This window comes from Lutra lutra, chromosome 5 (assembly GCF_902655055.1).
Source record: "Lutra lutra chromosome 5, mLutLut1.2, whole genome shotgun sequence".
Taxonomy (NCBI): Eukaryota; Metazoa; Chordata; class Mammalia; order Carnivora; family Mustelidae; genus Lutra; species Lutra lutra.
Window position 1 is genome coordinate 29,280,198 of NC_062282.1, and position 18,885 is coordinate 29,299,082.

The 18,885-nt window shown below is 42.1% G+C and overlaps 1 protein-coding gene across 2 annotated transcripts in view; it reads left to right on the forward strand.

Moving 5' to 3' along the window:
• SLC1A3 (solute carrier family 1 member 3) overlaps window positions 1–18,885 on the forward strand; it is a 77,862-nt gene that overhangs the window by 16,117 nt on the left and 42,860 nt on the right. Inside the window, exon 3 of one of the 2 annotated variants that reach the window (XM_047730732.1) lies at window positions 6,431–6,568. In XM_047730732.1, the coding sequence (XP_047586688.1) occupies window positions 6,431–6,568 (138 nt within the window). Of the gene's footprint in view, window positions 1–6,430; window positions 6,569–6,921; window positions 7,014–18,885 lie in introns of those variants that run through there. The other variant, XM_047730733.1, reaches the window with a different exon arrangement.

Genomic DNA, 18,885 nt, shown 5'->3' on the forward strand with positions numbered 1-18,885 from the left:
CTCTAGGGAAAACATCGGATCCCTGAAGGACTCCCTTCTTGAGCTTTTTTTGTATTAGGAGAACATCTTTAAACAAAAATGCATCTTTGTTTATCGCAGTCAACCAGCACGGTTCATTTTGATCACCTTCAATGTTCCAGTTATGATATTTCCTAGATTCCAAAAATCTGATAAAATACCAAAACAGGAATGATAGAAGACTATTGACTGAGAATGAGCAGTCCGTGTGGAATCGTGACATCTGTGTGTTATATAATGCCACAAGATGCAAACTGAGAAGTTGACTTCAGCTCTAACTAAGCCCATGGGGAGGCTATTCTGATTTTTCTGGTCACTTTTGCAGAGTAATCAATACTAAAGGATCTGTTCTTTTGCATTAAAGATCGGACCATCAAGGTTTTTATTAGCTCTGGGAACCTCAATCAATGCACTTCAAGGACGTGCGGAGTCCTCTGCTCAGCAGAGGCTGTGAGAGCAGCTTCACCACAATGAGGAAGGCCACCCCCGCCCTGGGACCTCTAGTTGGTGGGAAGGGCAGAAAGTAGAGGGCTTTGAGAAGTCTGAAGACCAGGATGTGAGGATGTTTCCGGAAGACTTGTTTCATCGCTGGGCTGTGTCATCAGGAGCCTGAACTGCTTACCCCCAAAAACCAGTCTTCGCCTTCAAAGCGGTTGCTCCTCGGCCGGCTGACCTTACCACCAGGGCTTCACCTCTCATGCCTGGTAGAGCAAAAGCCAGAAAACAAAAATGTCTTTTGTTTATTCGTTCAACAAATGAAGTGAAAAAAGCTGGATGTTGACTTCATTAAGTAACACCAACAAAACCTTTGCTCACCTCAGGCCCTGTTATTAGTTAAACTAATTCGAAATGGAACGAAAAGGGAGGCAAGATAGTGTGTCCTAAACTTGGGCGCTTTAAGTTAGTACCATGGCTGTTGAGAGGCGAGGAGTACAGCATCGCGGGTGAGAGTCTGGGCTCTGGAGCTGGACAGCCTGGGCGCAAAGCCCACCTCAGCCGTTCACCTGGCATTGGGGAGGCAGCTGGACCGCTCTCCGCATTGATTGTGGCCCCATCCTGTACCAGCAGTGAGGTTTGGCAGTTGACCCTCTCAGTGATTCCAGTTCTTCGTCTGTGAGGCGTGGGTAATACTCGTCCTGGCCTCAATGGTTCTGTGAGGCAGTGTTCTCGTGAGGGCTGGGTATCCTGCGTGTAGTCGATGACGGCTAGTGATTGTCCTTAAACATGGGAACCTGAAGCATGTTTTCACCTAATGTCCTTTCTGGCTTTGTTACTGATGGTTTCCAAGGATTACAATGTGCGAAGTGGGCTGAAGCAGCAAGCTATTTTAATTAATAAACTTTATGCAAATTGAGTTCAATCATTCCATCAAAAGGGATTCTGTGGAACCATTTTCAACAGTGACTTAGTGCTATGATAACCTTATTGTGAGATCCTCAACAAGTAAAGGGACCTGTGATGGGTTTCAGCATGTGCTGGGTGTCTCTGGGACATCTCTAGCAGATCCAAAATCATTACTCAAGGGCTTCCAGAGTTCAGGGGTTAGAAATGCTAAAGACCCAGGAGCAGACTGTCCTCAGGCCCAGGCTCCAAGGATATGTCTGTGTTCAAGAGGCATTAGAGTATAGTAGAAAGTGCTCTGGCTTTTCTTTAAAATTCCCAAGTCAAGCCCTTACTAATTCTGTTAGCCTTGAGCAGGTTAGCAAGCTTCTGAGCATCAATCGGTATATTCATTTTTTTAAAAATAGACGTCATAATAGCTACCTCATAAAGTCGTGATGAGAATCAGGCCACCATGGATCCCATTAAGGGCTCAATAAGTATTCCCCTTCCCAATATAATCTCCTCTTTTTTAGGAGTAGAAATGGCTCACTTGGTAAACCCAGAGATAGTAAACAGAGCAAAGCTTAGTCAGGGGCAAAACTGATTCAAGGAGTGTTTGCAATGTGTTGTCACTCTAAATAACTCTTCTCTTCAAAGCTTTTGACCTGAAACTATCCCTTATGAAGAAATAAATGGGGACTCCTATCTGCTGTCCCTACTATAAAGAAGAGCTTTAAGAAAACGGGGGTTCCATATTGGAGAATGTAAAGAAACTGAGACATTCTAGAGTAGCTGATGCCAGGACTACGCTTCCAAACAAGAATATTGTTGACTGGAGAAACAGAAGAAAAATATCATCACCTCTTGAGACTTTGCCCCTCTCCCTGGCTGTTTTCCTGCTGCTCGGTTAGACATCTACCTGGTGGACTGGAGTTGAAAGACATCATTCACCACTGCCCAGGACTCATTCACTGAGTGGGCCTACTTTCCCTCCTAGCACCTAGATGAAAATTGGCGGCACTGGATGAATGTGGGATTGGACAGGGGGAGAGGAGAGAACGTACACAGAGCTCCCAGGGAAAGAGAGTCTGGATGGGTGTAGAGAGAAGAATACAAGGTTAGACTTTGGGAAATGGGATCTAATGCACCTAGTATTTAGAAATTTAATCCCCTTCCTTCATCAACATTGGCTTGTCTCTTGCTCCTAAATCCTGTATCATTGGGTGAGCAGCTATTCTACCATTTTCTTTTTCTAAATGATAACTTAAATAATTTAATTAATAAATAACTTCTGGACTAGTCAGGATCCTACCCATCCTTGGAAACAGTGTTGTATTTGAGTAAGTACATTTCTAATAACAAATAGCCAACTTAGAAATGAACTTGTAAAACCAAACCTGGTCTTAAATTGTTATTTGGAAGATATCTAAAATTCCTAGTATCTTGATATGGTCAAATTCCAGATGACCAAAATGAGTTTCTTGTATTTATTGTGCACATTTTACATCATTATAATTGAATGACAAGTGTTTAAGTGCATTTAAATAAAGATCAGAAAACAGTCAATTCCAGGGGCGCCTGGGTGGCTCAGTGGGTTAAGCCGCTGCCTTCGGCTCAGGTCATGATCCCAGGTCCTGGGTTCGAGCCCCGCATCGGGCTTTCTGCTCAGCAGGAAGCCTGCTTCCTCCTCTCTCTCTGCCTGCCTCTCTGCCTACTTGTGATTTCTCTCTGTCAAATAAATAAATAAAAATCTTTAAAAAGAAAAGAAAACAGTCAATTCCAGTGAAATTACATTTAATTGGAAGTAAAGTAAGGTTCATAAATATTTGTTTAACTACTTATTATAAGATGAAGCAGCTTTTTCAGTGTGACTTGGTCTTTGTTTGAACATGCGGGAAAGAACTAGATACTACCAGCACCTTTTGTAATGCCTATGTGCTGTTGATGATACTGTGTGGAATAATGCACACTGAAAATTAGAATTAAATGTCTTACCCCAAACCAAGTTCAAAGAAGATTAAAGTTTCAATATTTTAAAACAAAGCTAGCAAACAATCAAAGAAGGAAAAATGAATTAAAAGATTCATCTAAATTGGGAGGAGGAGGGAAATTAAAGTTTATAACTCTTGAAGAAATCACCTAATATAAAAGGTGTGCAAACCTTATTTAATAAAAATGCAAAACACCTGTATATTTTAGAGTAATATATGGCCAGCAAATTAGAAAAGTAGAGCAAATATCTTACATATAGACAAAGAGTAATTATCTTTATTATGCAAAGAATTTATAACCAAATACGCACGCGCGCACACGCACACACACACACACACAACACACACACACGTAAAGTCTTCAACTATTAAGATTTAGTAAATGCTGGGCGCCTGGGTGGCTTAGTGGGTTAAGCCGCTGCCTTTGGCTCAGGTCATGATCTCGGAGTCCTGGGATCGAGTCCCGCATCGGGCTCTCTGCTCAACAGGGAGCCTGCTTCCTCCTGTCTCTCTGCCTGCCTCTCTGCCTGCTTGTGATCTCTCTCTGTCAAATAAATAAATAAAATCTTTAAAAAAAAAAAAAGATTTAGTAAATGCTTGGAGAATATATAATTATGAGAAATTGTTAACCTCATTAGATGTTAAGTAAATTGAAAAGAAATAAAAAATACATACTATTTACTCATCAAATTCTCAAATTTTATCTAACAGTTTTTTTTTTCAGAGCCAGACAAATGATTTATTGTCTAACAGTTTTTTATCATAAATCTCTAAGCTCCTAGAGGTAGATAATACTAAAGCCTTTTTATTCACTAACAAAGCATTAAACTGAGGGGCCAACCCACTGGGAAAACAATTTGATAACATTGATCAAGGTCATCATAGTCTTTTTTTTTTTTAAGATTTTATTTATTTGTCAGAGAGAGAGGGAGAGAGAGCGAGCACAGGCAGACAGAAAGGCAGGCAGAGGGAGAAGCAGGCTCCCCGCCGAGCAAGGAGCCCGATGTGGGACTCGATCCCAGGACGCTAGGATCATAACCTGAGCCGAAGGCAGCTGCTTAACCAACTGAGCCACCGAGGCGTCCCGGTCATCATAGTCTTTAATGCGCTGGTTTCCTTTCTCTAAACTGCACTAAAGAAATATTCCTAGTTATAAAACAACCTTCATTCATTCATCATGGTGTTCTTCATGAAAGTGAAAAAATGCTAACCAACCTAACTATTCAACAACAAAGGAAGTATTGAGTAAATTTGGTACAATCATTGGATCTGATACCAGTCGGCTAAAAGCAATGCTTATGGTGACTGTATATGGAAAAGTATATTCTGTGTGATTTCCATACATTTAGCTCTGTATGAGAACATTCTAGGAAGAAACTCACAGAAGCACTAACAGCGGTTGTTTGGCTCTACTGGAGAGGTTGGAAGTCTGTGAGGTGGTCAAGAATGTGAGCTTTGAGTCCAAATGCCTGGGTTTAAATCCAAGCTCTGTCACTTGAGTCACTTTTTGACTTTGGTATCGAATAGCTATTGGAATCTGGCAAGTTCGAAGTTCACAGTGATTCAGTTTCTCCATCAGTGCAACGGTGGTAAGATAGTTCCAACCCCTGGGGAGTTTTGTGATGGTTAATTATACCAACACAAGTAGCGCATTGACAATACTTGGCGTATGGCAAGAGCTCAGTGAGCATTAACTATTTGCCGTTTAAGTGGTAGAACCAATAGGGGCAGGCTTTTGCCTCTCTTTTCTGTGTATTCCAGATCACCTTTTCTCTCTTGAACATATTATTGTTGCATTGGGAAAACACGATAAATATTTTCCTAAAGACCCTGAAAACCGGATCAGCCAGATTTCCTAGTCACATAGATTCAGACTCTTACTTGGAATATCATCACAGCACATAATCAAAGAATGGATAGATACTTCATGGTTGCTGACACCCAAGAAATGAAATTGGAATTGCTGTAACAACTGAAATGAACTTTGTGCATTTCCTTAAAGAAGAAGCCCATTTCATAAGTCAGGGTGATTCAGTTTCCTTTAAAGAACTGCTTGCTTCCCTTGGAAAAAATGTCTGCTCAGTATTCTCTCCCCCTTCCCCAGCCTCTAACTTCTAGATAACTCAGTGTTTCTCTATAACTCACATGTTTTAGTAATGGCAAGACAGAAGTTTTGAAAATATTTACAATATTGGGATAAGTACATTTTCTTGGGCAAGGAAAGTAAATTAGGGAAAGGTGGGGAAGAGAGTAAATTTCCTCAGTGTATTTGTTGGTTTCCGAACAGTTCAAAAGCTATGGTGCATCATTTAATTTACAGATAAAGTTATTTTTTAAATATATTTTTAAAGTTCCAGGAGCAGAAGGAAAATTAAGGGGAAAGTTGCATTCTCCTTCTCTTACTCCCCCTAAAGTTTTCAGGGAAGATTTTTGGAAAAAAATGCCTCTGCTCATTTTGGAGTCTTCTTTTACCAGCAACTAACGAGTCTATACAATACAGTTGCCAAGGTAATACCGAGACCATGTAGACAGAAAGCATGGTGTGCAGACAGGGAGATGATGAAAATGGATTAACAATGTGAACAAGAGGAATTTCTTTACTTGGGAAAAAAATTAAATTACACCACCCTTTATAAGTGATTATGCTAGCAGTCCTAACATCTGTTGTTACAAAGGAAATGCATTATGAGGGGGTTTTTTTCTATATTGCTTAGTTCATGGATACATGATTTGTCTCCTAGTTATGCCCCTATCTTTGTAACTCTGTACTGAGCCATGTCAAAATGGATTTCGCTGCATTCAAGTTAGACAAAGAAATTTTTCATTTGCTGAAGCCAGTAACATTTTTTCTCCAAGGCCTGCTGACAGCCCTGGTTTCAGCCAGACCCTTCTAGACTACAACCCAAGAGATAGGCATACCCCTTGCTCTTAAAGCAGCACAAATATTTGCTGCTTAAATACATGTACTCCCATCGGACAGGAGTGACCACCAGCCAAATCATCCCTCATTTCCCCAGATCGTTCCTCATTTCCCTAGGACTATGACTAAACTTCAGTTTTTAAAAATCTCAATTTTCTCCGTTTTCCCCCTACTTCAGGTACCATCCTTGGATTTACCCTCCGACCCTACAAAATGAGCTACCGGGAAGTCAAGTACTTCTCTTTTCCTGGGGAACTTCTGATGCGAATGTTACAGATGCTGGTGTTACCACTTATCATCTCCAGTCTCGTCACAGGTACCATGTGCAGTGTGGTTCTTTTTTAAGTCTGCTTATTGCAAAAGATCGCTTAGAAAAGCAAACGCTTTAGGTTTCTGCTGGATGCATGCTCTGTTCTAGAAAAAAAAAAAGTCCCTTCAGAATGATGGAAAGGAGGCTTTAGTAATGCATGAATGATTATAACTCTCGTATTTTACCAATCACAAGAGGAAACAGATTTAAACAACCACGTAATCTGGTCTGCCTCACTACAAAAGAGGCACCCTGCAAAACACGACACAGCCAGCCTTCTCTGACCACAGCGATCTAGTTGACAACAGCGTACAACAGGTCTGTTTTCTCACCCTCTTATCCCACCCAGATAACATCTGGTTGGACAGCCTATTAGCTATTGATGCAAGAATGCTTGTTCTCAGAGCCACCAGGACTTGAGCGGGAGCCTTCTTGGAAGCCTCATCAAGAGGTAATGCCCACACCACACTCACCAACTCTGCTGCCACCAACACTTTTATCTTTTCCTGGTGAACCCGCATGATGTCATTTCCTTCTCTGGTTGTCCCCCACCCCCGTTACCTTTTACGCTGGTGGGAGAACAGGGAGGGGGTGGGAGAGTTCCCCATCTAGATATTTTGTCCATTGACACTTGGATTTTCAACGAGTGGAAGATCTGCGGGGTAGGAGCTATTTTCTGTGGCAGTAAGCTAGCAATTGACTCCTGCATGGGAAGTGCTTCAAGAGTCATTTGTGTCTTGTGACTGGTGAATGCCAACGGAGTCAAGAAGTTGCAAAAAAAAGTTACTAGACATTCCTTCCTGCCCACTCTTCTCTTTCCCCACAGCACATCTCTGACATGAAGAAAGAATGTCTATAGACACTGTCCCAGCAGGATGGTTTCTGGGTTTGTAGCTAAAGCCCAAAACTCAGGTACTACTGACCCTGGTCTATTTTCCACCCTTGGCTTACTGTCCCTCCTTGGCCATGTCACTCCCCCTCTATGTGAGCTGGCTCTGAGCATCTTTTCCCTTCCCCTCCCAGGGAGTTCTCAAGGATATTTATAATCTCTTTTTAAGATCTCTGTGTAGTAAGAACTTCATAGCACAACTAAAAAGTCATGGGGCAAGATTCTGACTACTACATGCCTGGGAGGGCTAGCCTTCCTTGGACAGGAGCTATGTCAACTTTTCCCCCATTGCCTCGTGGATCTCTACTGGCTTCCACTTGTTCAGGTCTTTAAACAAGTGATTGCCTGTCCACGAGTCTCCCAGTGGAGGAGGAAGTGCCCATAAAACAATCATGGAGGCAAGATGATGGGGGGTGCTGTTACCAAAGTGCCCTGGCCCATTGCTGACCAGGGATAACCATAGCAGCCCCAGCTTTTATCATAGAAGCTAGATTGATGTTGATGTGAGCTCACATTCTCATTTTATTATCCACATAGTGATATTTTTCTGGGAAGCAAGTTCTTGCAACAGCACTGAGAGGACAGAATGTACTCACATGCACCATTTTATTTAGTGGATCAGGCTGTCCCTCTTCCCCATCCCTCCTGGCTGGCATCTGACTTGAGTCACTGTGATCTTCCTGGACACAAACTTGAGGGGTTCTGAATTCCTTTCTACTGTCTCTTCGAGGGTGGGACCAGGTTCAGAGGTTTCTGCTTTCTGGTAATTGTGCTAAAAACCCACTGTGTCACTCTAAGAGGAAAGCCCTCATTTGGTACAGTTAGAGAAAATACTACTTCCCCTTAGTAGCAATCTTACTTGACAGTTACCTCAAAGTGGATTTTCCTGATGTTTCCTAATACTTAGTATACCAACTTTATTGAAGAAATACAAGCTTTCATTGAATAATTTTGCAGGAAAAAAACCCACTATGATGCAATCCCTTTGCATGGTGAAAAAGAAATTTCTGGGTAAACCGTGGAAAAACTAACAACATTTATAATACTGAAAGGAATTATAAACTGCAAGCAACCAATATTAAGTGAACTTTTAAAATGTGACCTAATTGCAAGTTGGGGAAGCTGCCACTTGGGACCATGAAAAGAGTCTCAGCCCTTTTCTGGGACTGTGTTAAGACAAGGGACATAATTTAGTTTGCCAAAGATCTTTTTAACATGTTAACCTCAAAGCAGTAATTTCCAAGCTACATAGTATTTTGGATACTTATGATCAATTACAATGAACAATTGATTCAATAAGAATCATTTAACTTCAGGGTTTTAAATACAGTGATTCCAAACCAAAAAGAGGTTGAGGGATATGACCCAATGGGAACGAGGCAGGGGGAACTTCTGAAAATTGCATGCACCCCTGGAGGACCCCCATGTATGCTGGGAAATGCTAGAGAAAGTGTCGGAGAATGTGTTGCCTAGGGAGGGAACCAAGTCAGAACTGTTATTTTATTTTATTTAAAGATTTTATTTATTTATTTGACAGACAGAGATCACAAGTAGGCAGAGAGGCAGGCAGAGAGAGAGAGGAGGAAGCAGGGTCCCTGCTGAGCAGAGAGCCCAATGCGGGGCTCGATCCCAGGACCCTGAGATCATGACCTGAGCTGAAGGCAGAGGCTTTAACCCACTGAGCCACCCAGGCGCCCCAGAACTGTTATTTTAGAATGGAAAAGGACACTCAAATGCTGCCCATGGCCAAGCAGGGGATGAATAACTATGAAGCTGCCCTTTAAGGCTACTTTTTGTGTTCTTACTGTGATAGAGGCATGGACACAGAGAAATAGTTTGCTTTGACAGGAGAAGTAACAGGCACAAGCGTGATGATAAGTGGAAGGGGATCCAGCCACAGAATAGTGTAGACGAGAGACCACATTTTTGCCATGTGTCAATGCGGCCCAAATCTGCTGACTTTTCAAGAGAGTGCAGAAGCCTAAAAATTGTTAAGAACCTCCAGATTTTCCAACCTTGATACAATTAACAGAACAAAACACTGCAAGCCAAACAAAGCTCATCAACAAAGAGTTGGCCCAAACCAACTCTTGGGCTACCAATATAGGCACTCGGGTTTGAACGTTGGTGCTATTCATTGTAAGGGGTGCCTGCTAACTGGATGCACCCATAGATCACTGGGTTTCCCTTATGGCCCTCTTCAACTGTTGGCGGTTCCATGCCAAACCTCCACTTGACATATTACTAAACACCACATTTATTGCCACCTAAGCAAATAGTGATTGGAAAATGTCTCCTCTCCATCTTCTGGGTATAACCATATTGTGTCAGAGTTGTGCTGATCTTTCCCACACTTGGCAGGAACACCAGAATCAGAACTCAGGGCTCATGCTCCCCTAGAAATATTTCCCAGGAGGAAAATATTTTACAGACTCAATGCTTTCAAGTCAAAAGTCCCAGAGTTTCTGCAGACGGAAGTGAAATGCACAAAGCCCTTAATGCATTTGTTGGATTAGGTATTTTGTTTTGAAAGATTCTGCACATTTAATAGTATTAAAGTCCTATTTAAACTCAGAAATCTAAGTTAGATTTTCGTACTTGAAACATCCACATTTGTGAATTGGAGCTCTAAAGCTCTAATAAGCCATGTTCTCCTCTTCCCAAATTTGAAATTCCAGTCTTTCCAAATATCCTCAGTGTGTATTAACATTCCAGAGCTGCCAGAGAAGCTGGGAGCAAGCCGATGGCTGGATTTGTACTCAAGTACCTGTGTTTTTAAACAAGAAGAGTAAGTTGGTGCCAACACACCACTCAATAAAATAGAGGTTTGGCGCCGATCTCTATTGATTTGGTCAGCCCAGGCAGCCAAACTAGGTATTTCATGCCAGAAATATGAGTTGGTTTGGCTGGCTTAGCCTGATTGAATTTACTAGATAATAATTAAACTCCATTTCAAGTTGTGCCGTGTAGACATAACTATCACCTCCTCCTTCATCTTTTTAGAAAACCTAGTACTGTCTTCTTTCCTCATCTAAATGTGCATTCCTCCTCAATTACTTACCTCAGCCTGTGTCTCTGGCCTTCAGGAAGTGGGGAGCATCACCTGGCCAGCGATCTCTGTGGAGTTGGGTATAATGAAAGTAAAAGGGGACAGGTGGGGGAAGGCCAACAGCAGTAGAGTGGGACCAGTGTCTGTGGCCCATGGCAGGGCACTCTGGACTTGAGGTTATAAGATGGACAGAGGTTATCTTTCAACATTCATTCATTCATTCATTCGTTAACAGCTATTTTCTGAGCTCTTACTATGTCAGACACTAAGCTAGGCACAAGAGAGACATGAACACAAAGATACAATCCCCAAGAGGAAGTGTGTTGGTTAGACAGGGAGAGCTGCCCAGAAATCACACGATATTTTAAGCAAATCCCAATTCCAGCCATGAGGGAGTAAGGCTGGCCTTCTGTTAGGTGACCTCTGTTAGGTGACTCACAAGTGAGTTAGGTGACTCACACTCTGTTAGGTGAACTCCTCTGAGCTACTGGTTTGTTGCAGTTGATACAGCAGTTGGCTCAAACCCAGCCAGTGTGAGTGGAGTGTTGGGTCCAGGTCGGTGTCCCAACCCCATCATGTGACATCTGGAGTACCTGGTTCAATTCTGGAAGTGGGGTACAAGGGAGGGCAACCAGGGCAACAAGAAAGACATTTGATTTTAGGAACATGATCCCAGATCTGACCTTCTGTGTCACGGCATCTCCATCCCAAAGTTATATGGCTAATGCCCCTATTCTCATTTCCTTAAAATGTTCTTGAAATCAACATACTTTTCTTCCAGTGCTTTAAATCATTACAGAAATTTCCTGTTACTTGTCTTGTGAGGGAGATAATAAATTACAATGTAATAAAATTCTGGATTGCTACTATTGCCTGCCAAAGGTTTTGAGAACCTGACACCTGTGCTCTCATTGTTTAAAAAGGTGCCTGATGGGGAGAGGGGGTGGTGTTGATGAAGTGTTAAATGCATTTAGTACCACAATAAGACTAGTCACTCCTGTAACACAGGAACTGAAAGAGAATTGAAAAGAATGACTTTCTTACTATGTGATTTACTGTTCGCTAAAGAGGGATTTCTGTCCCACCAGAATAAATGAATACCACTGTATTTACTCCACTTTGGAAACACTATGCGATCCAACCAGCCTTGCAGTATCTCCTCCAAGTCATTGTCCAGCTTCTGCCTAAACATTCCCAAGGGCAAAAGAACTTTGGAGCCCTTTTGTCCTTGGAAAACTAATAACTCTATTTATATCCAAAATCAAACAAGTATTTTTAAGTCCAGAAAAACAGAACATTACCTGCCAGCCTGTACTTCCTCCTCTGTGTGACAGGCTCTGTGGCGTGTTACATACTCCTTAGGCAGCGTCCTCCCCAACCTATTGACCAATGTAGTTGGTGGAACATAGAACTTAACCATCATTAAGGCCAACAAGCTGCCATCACCGACAAGGGCCCTTTTGCCTTTAAAATAAAAGAACAGGGCGCCTGGGTGGCTCAGTGGGTTAAGCCGCTGCCTTCGGCTCAGGTCATGATCTCAGAGTCCTGGGATCGAGCCCCGCATCGGGCTCTCTGCTCGGCAGGGAGCCTGCTTCCTCTTCTCTCTCTGCCTGCCTCTCTGCCTACTTGTGATCTCTCTGTCAAATAAATTAAAAAAAAAAAATCTTTAAAATAAAAGAACAGTAAGTGTTGTACCTCAAAGTATATCCCTCTGGCTTCGGAAAAATAGCGGTTACAATAAGAATAATCTAAAGATTTGTCATTTCTTTGAACATGAGAGGGCAAAAAATGAGCTAGACAATTCCTAATCGATTACTTGGACATGTAAAGAGCTTATGAAGGGCTTCGAAAATGAAAGCCAAAATCACATAAGAAAAACGTAATATTTTAAACTATTGATTGTCATGGCCCTGGGGTATAGCTAAGGCCTATTTGAAATACTCCAGGCGTTTACGTATGAGAAAAGAGACTGTAGATTTCTCCCCTTCTCCCCATGCATACATTTTATAGAAGGAAAGAAAGTGTCTGTCTTAGGTGGGGAGGAGATGCTTTGGGCCTCCCTTTCATTCTCTGTAAAATGGAGGGGATAACAGCACCTTTGTCATGGGTACATCCTACGGTGTGAGGATTTATGACTGGCACATATCATGTGCTGGGGAGCTTTTGTCCATCACAGTAACATCAGTAAGAGCCATCCTGGTGGTCCACTTTGTATAAATACAAGTTCTAGAGCAAGAGGACACAGTTTTCATTCAGAAGCACAGCACAAAGCCTCCAGACTGTACATGTCTCCTGTGTGTGATCCTTGCCACGATCACTTTCCCATTAAAGGTAAATTTAAGAAACCGTGAAGTTAATCAAGTAATAACACGGGAGCCAGAGAGAATTCCTTCTTCACCACTGGAGGGGATTGGTTTCTGCCCTCCAGCGTGAGATGTATTTGCCTTATCCCAGCTGCAAAATTCTAAATATTTTCATTGGTTATACAACTCTGCAGTCTTTCCTGAGAAACTCGGGCCCAGTGTGTGTCACCCCGGAATCCGTAGGACCCCGGGTTCCACACACTGTGAGGAGAGCCTTCCCCGCAAACCAAAACTCGAGACAAACTGAGTCTCTGTTTCAACACGCATCCGATCTTCATGGTGGCCTGGAAACAGGCCCTGCTTTATTTTCTCTCTAGAGCTGCTCAAAAACCTGGGAAGAGAGGCAAGGAATGTCCATCTGGAGAAGGAGGGGGTGGGATAAAATGGGAAGGCTATCTGTGGGGTAGAGATCGCCTGGCTTTTTTTTTTTTCTTTTTTTGCATCACGTTGAAAGGAATCTGGGTAATTATTTTTTAAGTTTTATTTTAAAAAATTTTAGTGGATTTGGGGTTTTGTTGAGATGTAGACAGAATCATATAAGTCTAGCTATTGCAGAAAAAGTCTACCTTTCTATCACAGACAACTTCATTCGGTAAACATTTGTAGAGACTTTTCACGTACCAGCCACTTTTCTAGGACCTGAGGATACCACAGTGAGGAAGACAAGGCCCCACCTCAAGGAGTTCCAAGTCTGGTTGGGAGATAGGCCTAGGACTGCACTATGACAGGGTAGTGGTGACCCAGGTAGGGTGAGCCCAGTGGGAAACAAAGGACACAAGGAGCAATGTGACCATCCTCTTCTGGATTCTCCAACGTTCAGGAAACTCCTGCTCCCTAGCAGGAAACAGCTCTGTTAGTGGGAGATGGAGCATGTGCCGTGGTGTTCCTCCTCGTTTTCCTCACACCTGACTCTCCCCATTCAATGCAGTAAGAGCCAGGGGTGGGCCCTGAGAGTTTCCCAGCAAAAATCACCTCCCCTCCCCCACCCTGGAAATGTGGCCTCTTGGATGTGAATTCTGAGAGAAGAGCCTCCTGACAGGGTTTCAACCACAGAAACTGTCGCTTTCAGAAGGAGGAGCCAGGAGGAGACTTGAGGCTCTCCTAGCTGGAAGTCACACAGAGGTGATAGGGTGCAGCCTGGCACCCACAGCGGGAACCACCACACACACACCCCTGGAAGGTGGCTGTCAGCTGCCCCCTAAACATTCCACTCTCAGACGGTCGGAACTGTTGAGAAGTCTGTCTCCTATAAGTTCCTCCCAGTGTTCCTATTTGTGCCATATGGAGCAGTGGAGAATGACAGTTTTTCCAATGATCCAAAGGACACCTAAACATAAGCTAAGTGTCCCCGGTCTTCTGGGCTCTTCACGACCCTGATTGCCATCCCTTGTACCCCATTCCCAAAACTGAACCCAGGGCTCCAGATGTCACATGATGGGGTAGGACACCTTCCTGGACCCAATCCTCTGATCACACTGGCTGGGTTTGGACAAGCTGTTGTAGCAGCAGCAATAAACCACTGGCCCAAAGGAGTTCAGCCTGTGGTCACCTGACCTCTCAGAACTGAATGTTTCTGGAAACATGTTTGTGGTGAAAATGGAACAGTTCTTGAGTTGAAAGATCAGAGGCCATACGTTCAAGACTCTCTGTCAGATGCAACTTTCCAGAAGGCTTGGGCATGAGTCGGGAACTCTTATCTGTAAATTGCAGAAGCTTCAAATTAGCCTGTGCTTTCCATCAGTTCTGCTTTGTAGGAAATTTTTTGAAAGCTTCCTCAAAAAAATTAAAAAGAAATTTTAAAAGCTTCCTGTAAAATTAAATCACTCTTTAAGAAAAATAAATGGTTCCCCCTTATATTACCAATTTGGTAATTTCCTTCAAAGCACTGTGGCACTGTAGGTCTGTGGAGGGTGCTGGGAATAGATGGTTTTGTTCTGTTGGTGCCATCATGGCTTCTGGGAGAGTAAGTTACCTGATGAATTCTGACTGGAAATTATGTTCAAGGACTGGAAGTGGTGGGTGGGGCCTGGGGGCAGGGCTGCTTCTACAGTGAGCTTCTACAACCTTATGCACCACTCACTTCTGGAGTCCATGTTCTGAGAGTCTGTACTGTCCCATTCAGGATAATTACACTATATGGTGCCCAGACATCACCTCCCCTCCCCCAACCCCCAACCCTCCAAATTCTTCAGTTAATTGATCTGAAATAGGGCATGGGGGTTGATGTGTCTCTATAGCTCTCCAGGTGATTTTATGGTGTACCAGGGTTAAGAACCACCACTTCACAGTTTTTCTAGAATCATTCTTTGGGGCTATGATCACTTAGGTCAGGTTCTTATGAGTTCAGATACTCCCTCTTCCAGGAAGCATTCTCTGGCTTTTCCCTTGCCCCTACTAGTGCATGCTTCCAAAGACAGCATTATTTTCCCCATATGATTTTAGTTAAAAATCATTTACGTAAAATGAATGTTTATCATTTGCATGAGCAAAACAATATAGAAATACATAGAGCAAAACATGAAAGTACTCCCAAACACACAGAGACACCCAGTCTATTGATTCTGATTTGAATGAACTTCTCCTAGGAGAACCAGTTATCCTGAAAATGTTTGGGAACCTGTGTCTGTTAAAAAAACACTTGTCTGGAGGTGCCTGAGTGACTCCGCTGGTTAAGTGTCAGACTCTTGATTTGGGCTCAGGTCATGATTTCAGGGTTGGGAAATCAAGCCCTGTGTGGGGCTCTGCACTGGGCATGGAGTCTGCTTATCCCTCTCCCTCTGCTCCCCCCCGCCAATAAAGAAATAAAATTTTAAAACAAACAAACAAACAAACAAATAAAAGTCTTGTCTGTGTCCCAGAAAGCCAAGAAAAATGATGCCAGAGTGTCTACCAACAGAAAGACATATACGTGCATATACACACACATATACACAAAGATAGGAAGAGAGAGTTTCTATAGCCAGACAAGGCTTTCTGTGACAGTGTCATGGATTGTATGACTGCAGGCATGCTAAGTACCCCCATCATCCCTCTGTTCCGTGTTTAGAGAGCATCTCATGATAAGCAGAAAGAAAGTTTTGGGGTGGTGTTACATTCTGCTAGAGGATTGATCTGCTGGAATAATCCAGCCAGTTTTGAATCTGGGTAGAATCTAGGTTTTTAGGCTTTAAACTTCTTTTTAGTGTCCTCATGAAGACAATGTTTGCCTCATAATGTCAGATCCCCAGGCTGCAAGCCAGTGCATGACCCATGATCACTTGATTTAGGAACCCATCAATTTCTACAATTTCAAATGTCTGCTTCCTGAACTTCCTCATGTGGGGAAAGATGTTTTGCCATTTGTGTATTTATTTATTTTCAACAATTGCTTGGGTTTCTACCCGAGTTTTCTTCAGAGGAAAGAAAATTCCCCTGAATTACTAAGGGGGTTTCCTTTCACAGGGTGTTGGAGGAAAGGTGGCCGGTGTCTGAGTTCTTTGATTCTGGAGACAAGCAACAAGTCAGAAGGAGCTGTTGGCTAATGTTTTAGAAAGTATTCCATAAGATCAAGATGACTATAAGTCTCCTAGATCCAGCTTGCTAAAACAACATCCACATTACCAGAACTTATCAGTACTTTCCAGCAAAAATATCTGTACGTATACACACACAGTCTTGTTTCATCTGTAGTATCCCTGGGCCGCCTCCCTGACCTATACTCGGTCCCACTACTGGATTATTTTGAAGCAAATCCCAGGTATTTCATTACACTTCTAAAAACAGAGGACACATAAGATGGTTATAACATTTTAAGGTGATTTTAACATATTTTATGTTTCTTTAATGGCCTATGCCACCTGCCAACACATACACGCATACCCTAAGAGCTGTCAATGAAGAAGGTTTTGCCAAGCAAGCATTGCCAAGTTGCGTGCTTTACTGACTGACATTACTTTCTTTCCATTTGGGTACAATCTTTCTACCAGTGCTTTACATTAACTACCAAAACTCTTCTGCAAACAGAGCATGAATGTCTTTAGTAGGGGATGATCTCGTAGATGTTTACGATATGAAACATCGTGGGGGCACAGTTTTCATTACAGCATAATATGAGTGTGTGTATGTGCACACAGAGCTTTGTATGTTTGTTCTGTATTCCCAAGGTCCTTCTAACTCAAAGTCTGTCAGTACCTCATCTCTTGATAACTCTTTTAATGTACAACTTTTTCAGAATTTGTTTCTGTACTAGATTATTTCTAGTTAAGCTGTAATAGCAATGCAATGTTCTCAAGGGTGTTTGTGCTAAGAAGTGAAGTTTCATTATTTTAAAGCTATCTACCAAAAAGTATGTCACAAAAGTTTCCCAAATTATAATATAGGGATACATAGAAGAAGAAAAAAAAATCCTTAATATCAGGACACCTAACCTACACACTAAGTATTTAAGAAAAAATGGAAACATTAGTGCTTCTCTACTGGAATCTTGTCATGTCCTTTTTAATTTTAGAATTGAGTTTGGGAGTCTTATCTTGGGACGTAGGCTTAATGACATGTCTGCAAGCATCCCTTTTTGACAAGGATCCCAAACACAGTTTTAGAGCCAGGCAGTGTAGTAGTTTTTAATCATATTTAGAAATAACAAAATGATAATTCATAATACTTTTATGGGTCCATTAAAAAATGTTTATATATTAAATTCTATATGATATAGGAGCACATTTGCTATAAGACAATATGGCTCTCATGCAGTATAAGGGCAAAACTATAAACATATTTCCATGTATAAGCTGTTAATCTAAGCATAATTGGCAATTTTAAGTTCTCTAATACCATTTAGGAATAGTATTACATAGTTTTCAAACCCTTTTATCTACTACCATTGAGATCAGTAGAAGTCAAGAAAGCCTTAAGAAAAATTTATGGTGGGTGCACCTGGGTTCCTTAGTTGAGCGTCCAACTCTTGATTTTGGCTCAGGTCATGATCTCAGGGTCATGAGATAGAACCCATGGGGCTCCATGCTGGGCATGGAGCCTGCTTAAGATTCTCTCTCCCTCTCCCTCTGACCCTACGCCACCCTGGATGACTCTCTTTCTAAAAAAAAAAAAAAAAGAAAGAAAAGGAAGGAAGGGAGGGAGAGAGGAAGAAAGGAAGGAAAAGAAAAGTTTGTGGTGGAAAATTTTTAAATTGAGAGAATTCAATCCATTGACTTTATTCATTGCTTTTCCCTCTGAACTGAGCACCCAGTGTCACTTCCTTTTAGTAGAAAACATTCGGGTTTAGCTTAACAGAACACAGATGTTCAATGGGAACATAGCTTGCAAGCCTCTATATAACTTCCTATTAAATAAACATCTGAACAGTAACTTAACAACTACCAAGTGAGGTCAAGTGCTTGAAAAGTGCTGCATACATCACAGAAGCATGCTTCCCTTATGTGAAAGAGTGTTACATAACAGCATGTATCAGACTTTAAATTGCTAGAAACTCTTGCTGCAGCACTTTGCCATCCTCTGCTAATCTCCCCTTATTCCTGAGAATAATAGAAGCCAGGGCGCCTGGCTGGCTCAGTTGGAGGAGTGTAAGACTCTTGATCTTGGGGTCATGAGTTTGAGCCCCACATTGGGCGGAGCAATTCATGGATGGATGGATGGATGGATGGATGGATACATAGATAAAATGATAGAAGCCCTTTTACCATAGAGGGGGAGGTTCTTTTATTTCTGTGAAGCCTCTAAAATTATTCATTGGTATTGATAGATTTAGGTTTATCTTAGTTTTTTTTTTTTTTTAAGATCTTAGTTGTTTTTTTTTTAAAGATTTTACTTTTAAGTAATTTGTACACCCAGCATGGGGCTCAAACTCATAGTCCCAAGATGAACAGTTGCGTGCTTTACTGACTGAGCCAGCCCGGTGCCCCATAAATATGGTTTGTTTGGATCTACTGGTTTGTTTTTGTTTTTGTTTTTAAGTAAATTCTATACCCAACGTGGGGCTTGAACTCATGACTCCAAGATCAAGAGTTGCAGGCTCTACTAACTGAGC